Source organism: Rhincodon typus, chromosome 46 (assembly GCF_021869965.1).
Source record: "Rhincodon typus isolate 14 chromosome 46, sRhiTyp1.1, whole genome shotgun sequence".
Classification (NCBI taxonomy): domain Eukaryota; kingdom Metazoa; phylum Chordata; class Chondrichthyes; order Orectolobiformes; family Rhincodontidae; genus Rhincodon; species Rhincodon typus.
Window position 1 is genome coordinate 8,918,947 of NC_063377.1, and position 6,046 is coordinate 8,924,992.

At 47.2% G+C, this 6,046-nt stretch overlaps 1 protein-coding gene across 1 annotated transcript in view; it reads left to right on the forward strand.

Moving 5' to 3' along the window:
* Positions 1-5,348, forward strand: part of ecm1b (extracellular matrix protein 1b) — an 8,683-nt gene extending 3,335 nt beyond the window's left edge. Inside the window, exons 2-3 of the mRNA XM_048620445.1 lie at positions 3,212-3,627; positions 4,863-5,348. Coding sequence (XP_048476402.1) covers positions 3,212-3,627; positions 4,863-5,330 — 884 coding nt within the window. The 3' untranslated portion in view covers positions 5,331-5,348. The remainder of the gene's footprint in view (positions 1-3,211; positions 3,628-4,862) is intronic.
* The last annotated feature ends 698 nt before the right edge of the window (positions 5,349-6,046 follow it).

Consider the following 6,046-nt stretch of genomic DNA (forward strand, 5'->3'; position numbering starts at 1 on the left):
ACCTACCACAACCTTCCCAGGTCTCTGCTCTCCTCCTGTTCTGACCTCTCTTGATTGCCGTCGCTCCGCCACTGGGGGCCGGGCCTTCAGCTGCCTGTGGACCAATCTCTGGAATGTCCTCCTTCGACATCTCCACATCTCTTTGTGCTCCTTGAAAGCACTGTTTAAAGGTGATGATTGTGGGCCATTGTAAGATGGCGGAGACCGAATTAGCCAGGAGGGTTTGGAGGGGTATATGGCGGACATGGTGGGGAAATTTGCTGTTGGCCTTGGTTTAGGAATCATATTTTCTGTTGTTTTTAAGTGGCGTGTTCTGCCTATTAGTTTTGATGCATGTGCAGGTATGGGAATGGCATGTGCTAACTACCAGAATGATTTACAGTCTCCATGTCATACGCATGGAAAATTTGTCAAAGTGAGTACAGAACCTATTGAAGAAATAACTTGTCAGATGGTAACACACCAAATGACTTTTTCTTTATTAGTTGCATGCTCGGAGAATTGACCTGCAAGTTTTAACTACTCGACAGGGCACATCTGATACAGATGGTCACAGTTGCATTTTTCACACTAAGTCATACTTTCCCGTTGTCCGATAATATTTTGATCATGTGCCTTAGCAACACAATAAACCAATCATCTTATGACGTTTCGTTAATACGTTATCTGTTCTATTCTTAGCTGCCATCAGTCTAGGCACGGTTTTGCAGTTAGAGACGTTCAGCTCTCTGCTATGCAAGTTCTGCTTTTGTTGAAGCTAAGTGTGATTTCAAGCTCCAGCTACCTGACTATCAGCATATCATTTTCTCCTTAAAACCTTACTGCGTGTTTAGAAGTTTCTGTTTTTCGACGACCTAGAATTTTCTGTAGTTTTGCATTGACTTGTGGATGTGACTCGCTGCACTCTACTGTCACCAAATTGACTCTTTCCACAAACCAATCTTCTTAGCATGATTTTCCCAGCCCCAGTACTCTGTGCACAGTACCACTCTCTTGTGGATCAGTTCTGTCTGTGTGCAATTAATAGAAATTCTTATTGATGCACTGTGTTCAATTTCACTTCTCAAAGTTGTCCATTAAAATTGTTGTTAATAAAAACAGAAAAAAATAGTGACTTATTTGTCTACTCTGTGATAATATCCTGCCCTTGCAGTTTCTGTTTGGCTCACGCACATGGGAAGAGACTGGGCAAGTTTCACTTGAGCATGTTGGGAAAGAACAGTGGCTCAGTGGTTAGCTCACAGCACCAGAGACACAACTTCGATTCCATCCTTGGGCAACTGTCTGTGTGGAGTTTGCACGTTCTCCCTGTGTCTGCATGAGCTTCCTCCGGGTGCTCCGGTTTCCCACCACAGTCTAAAGATGTGTAGGTTAGGTGGATTGGCCGTGCTAAATTGTCCCAGATTGACTATGGATGTATAGGCTAGGTGGATCATTCATGGGAAAAGCAGGGTTACAAGGATTGGGTGGGATGGTCTTTGGAGGGTTGGTGTGGACTTGATGGGCCGAATAGCCTGCCTCCCCACTGTAGGGTTTCTTTGCTTAGAGTGCTATTATAATCCAGGGGATGTTCACAACCCTGTGATGATGCTGTGGCTTTAAGAGGTTATTTTGCATGGTTTTTGTTTTGAAGAGAGGTTGTAAGACAGAGGTACCGAGCAGTTATAGAGTCATAGAGATATACAGCACGGAAACAGACTCTTCAGTCCAACTCATCCACGCCGACCAGCTAATAAATCTAGTCCCATGTGGCCCATATCCCTCTAAACCCTTCCCATTTTTGTACCTATCCAAATGCTTTTTAAATGTTGTAATTGTACCAGCCTCCACCACTTCCTCTGGCAGCTCATTCCATACATGCACCACCTCTGTGTGAAAAAGCTGCCCCTCAGGTCCCTTTCAAATCATTCCCCTCTCACCTCAAAACCCATGCCCTCTAGTTTTGGTTTCCCCCACCCCAGAGAAAAGATCTTGTCTATTCACCCTATCCACGCCTTTCATGGTCTTATAAACCTCTACAAGGTCACCCCTCAGCCTCTGACGCTCCAGGGAAAATAGCCCCAGCCAATTCAGCCTCTCCCTATAGCTCAACCCTCCAACCCTGGCAACATCCTTGTAAATCTTTTCTGAACCGTTTGAAGTTTCACAACATCTTTCCTATAGCAGGGAGACCAGAAGTGAATGCAGTATTCCAAAAGTGGCCTCACAATGTCCTATACAGCCGCGACATAACCTCCCAACTCCTATACTCAATGCACTGACCTATAAAGGCAAGAATACCAAATGCCTTCTTCACTACCTTACCTCCCTGTGACTCCATTTTCAAGGAACTATGAACCTGCATCCAAGGTCTCTTTGTTCAGCAACACGCCCCAGGACCTTACTATTAAGCGTACAAGTCCTGCCCTGATGAGCCTTTCCCAAATGCAGCACCTCATATTTATCTAAATTAAATTTCATCTGCCACTCCTTGGCCCATTGGGCCATTGACCAGAACCACTAGACTAAACAGCTTGTGAGGGCCTTGGAGACAGTAAAGACTGCAGATGCTGACAGCTAGAGTCAACAGATGTGAAGCTGGAAAAGCACAGCAGGTCAGATAGCATCCGAGGATCAGGAAAGTCAATGTTTCAGGCTTGGGTTTTTTAAAAAAATTGGAACAATAGAAGCAGCCTGGCTCGGTGTGACCAGCTGTCACAGAACCAGGATTTCTAGGTTGTTTTTTAGTTTTCAGGTTTAGCTCTAAGCAGTTGCTGTTGTGGGCCTGAAGAATTGGAAGCTATTTTTCCCCTCTCTCGATTACAGCCAAAGCCTGGGGGTTCTCTTTCTAGGCTGCTTGATTGCACATGAGACAAAATCTGATTTCTGAGTTTGCCTTTTTGCCAAAGGGTGTGTTTGAGGCATGTGACTATATTGGAACAGTTCATTAGTGATAGTTATAGTAACTATTGTTTCTGTTAAGTTTTCCAAAAGAGTTCAGGTAATCTAAATTTCTTTTTCTTTAGTTGTATTTCGTTTAAATAAATTGAGTTTTTCTTAACTCTGAGTAGTTAAGACCAATTGCAATGCATTGGGAACACAGCACATTACATTTGCCTTAAAAATAAGAAAAAGTTAGGGTCTAGGCTAATATCTTAAAATATTTTGAGGGGGTCTGGTCTGGTCTGGTCCATTACAATGAAAATGCGTTTTTATTTTTGATTCATCATAGATGGTGAAGATACTAAGACACACAGTGATGCAACAGGATCCCACAGCATACTGCAACATCAAATCTACCCAGCAATGGCTTCCTTCAAACCCCATAAACATCCTGCCGGCCATCAACCCCAGCCCAGGTCACGTTGTAAGGATGTGCACGCATGTCCGAAAGCGATAAAGCACAGGCACAACAACCATCACAAATACAAGGTCACCTTCCCTCTGGCACGTCCCAGTGCTGCCAACATCAATGATATCTGTCATTACCATGGGCAAAGGAGGGCGCACAGTTACACACAGCTCCCGAACACTGGTTTCGCCAATTTACATCGACAGATTAAAGCGGTAGACAGGATGGAGATGGGCTATAGGAACTGTTGTCACATGTCGAGCAAAGAACACAGACTGGCGTGCTCATTGGAAGTGGTGAGTTATTTATCAACCTACTGTTGGACCTTGGTAGATCCACTCCTTATTCCACCCCAGACATTAACACTCCACTGTGTTTTTTTCAATTTACATCATTATTTCTAAACCCGAGCAGTTCTGACACTCCCTATCTCTGTAACCTTTTCCATACACCCCTCCCTATCTCTGTAAGCCCCTCCAGCCCCTACACCCCCTCTCTATCTCTGTAACCCCCTCCAGCCCCTCCCTTTCACTGTCACCTCCTCCATCCCTACACCCTTCCCTATCTTGGGTAGCCATGTCTGGCCCCTACTCACCTTCTCTATCTCTGTCAACTCCTCCATCCCCTACACCCCCTCCCGATCTCTGAAGCCTCCTCCAGCCCCTGCACCCCTGTCCCTTCCTCCAGCCTCTACACACCCCCATCTCTGTAACACCCTTCAGCCACTACATCCCTCCCTATCTCTGTCACCTCCTCCAATTCTGGACTATTGCACACTTCCCATCACTCCACCATTGGAAGCCATGCCAGCAGCTGCCTGGAGCACTGAGCCCTGGTCCCTAAACCTCTTGACTTCTGTCGAGAGATGATCCTTGGGTAACCAGCCCTGCTTATATGCTCTATGTCTTGGTTAGAATGGGAAAAAGACATTCTGCCAATCACACAAATACATGATGTGGGAAATGAATTTCAGTGCTGGTGTGATACCAGCCAACTATGGAGGCTGTACAGCAAAGATTGGCCAATCTTATCAAACAACATAGCGTTTGGCTGTTCACAACAAGCAGTTATTGATTGGACCCAATCATTTTCCAGTTGCTAAACACTCTACACCACATTAGGTGTGATTCTGTAATTAGATGACATTTGTTGAATAATCCTGAGCGTGCCCAGTATTACACTGACAACCAATTTACAATTGTCAGTGTTTGGCACTTGCACATACTAAAATCTACGTATATTAATACAGAGGGCCCTGTTATTTGCAGACAGAAGGAACATGTACAGGCACTGAACTTGTTCAACAGAACAAGATAGATGATAACCATTTTCTGATTCATTTCTCAGGGCAATTCCTTGACCAATCACTCAACCTGCCTGATTTGAAATTTAAACAAAGCCTGGCAGTTGTCTGTCAGTCGTTGTTAGCCAGTGCATTTTTGATGGTGTGACGTCTGGCTCTGTCAAAGGGCCTATGGTGTTGGGGCTGTTACAGTGCTGCCATGCAATTCTGTCTAATTTCTCCCAACAGTGGAAGAGGGAACTGCATCACTACTGCAAGATGGAGAAGTCAGTTAAAACCAAGCAGTACCATTGTTGCTTCAAGGGCAATGAAAGATACGACTGCTTTGAGAATGATGCTCGTCACCACAGGTACACTGGTGACATTCGGCAGGGAAGGAACAGACATAGCATTGCCGGTGGCGATGCCGTCCCCATGTTGACCATGTCATTGCCAAATGTCATCTTCCCTCCGGGAGAACCCAACAGGGAGAACATTCACAACATCTGTAGCCTGAGGAAGATCCGGCAACGACACCCACCCGGGACCCTGCCACTGACAGGCTACCATGACCTGACCCATCGGGCTAAGGCGATTGATCAGCTGGAGGCCAACTACGAGAAATGCTGCATTGCGCACAACAAATTGGGGTGTGCGCACAAACAGGTAAGGAACTCAGGGAGAGGGAGTTCCCCTTGGAGACCCTCAGGTGGATGACAGCTCCTTTGAGTTGGTTCTGGTGGTTATCGCCATCTGTTTATTTTTTCCCTGTGGCACAAGGAGGCAGGTTCGTAACCCACTCCACAGACTTCGGTGTAAAGTCCTGGTCGACATTTCCACTGCCATCACTGAGGGAGTGCCGCACTGTCGGAGGGTCAACACTTAGGGAGCGGGCACTGTCGAAGGTTCAGTGCTGAGGGGATGCTGCACTGTCGGAGGGTCAGCACTGAGGGAGCGCCGCACTGACGGAGGATCAGCGCTGAGGGAGCAGGCACTATCGGAGGGACAGTGCTGAGGGAGTGGGCACTGTCACAGGATCAGTGCTGAGGGAGTGCCACATTGTCGGAGGGTCAGTGCTGAGGGAGTGCCGCACTGTTGGAGGGTCAGTGCTGAGGGCGTGCGGCATTGTTGGAGGGTCAGTGCTGAGGGAGTGCTGCATTGTCAGAGGGTCAGTACTGAGGGCGTGCGGCATTGTTGAAGGGTCAACGCTGAGCGTGTGCGGCATTGTCAGAGGGTCAGCGCTGAGGGCGTGCGGCATTGTCAGAGGGTCAGTGCTGAGGGCATGCGGCATTGTCAGAGGGTCAGTGCTGAGGGCGTGCGGCATTGTTGAAGGTTCAGTGCTGATGGAGTGCTGCATTGTCAGAGGGTCAGTGCTGAGGGAGGGCTGCATTGTCAGAGGGTCAGTGCTGAGGGCATGCGGCATTGTCAGAGGG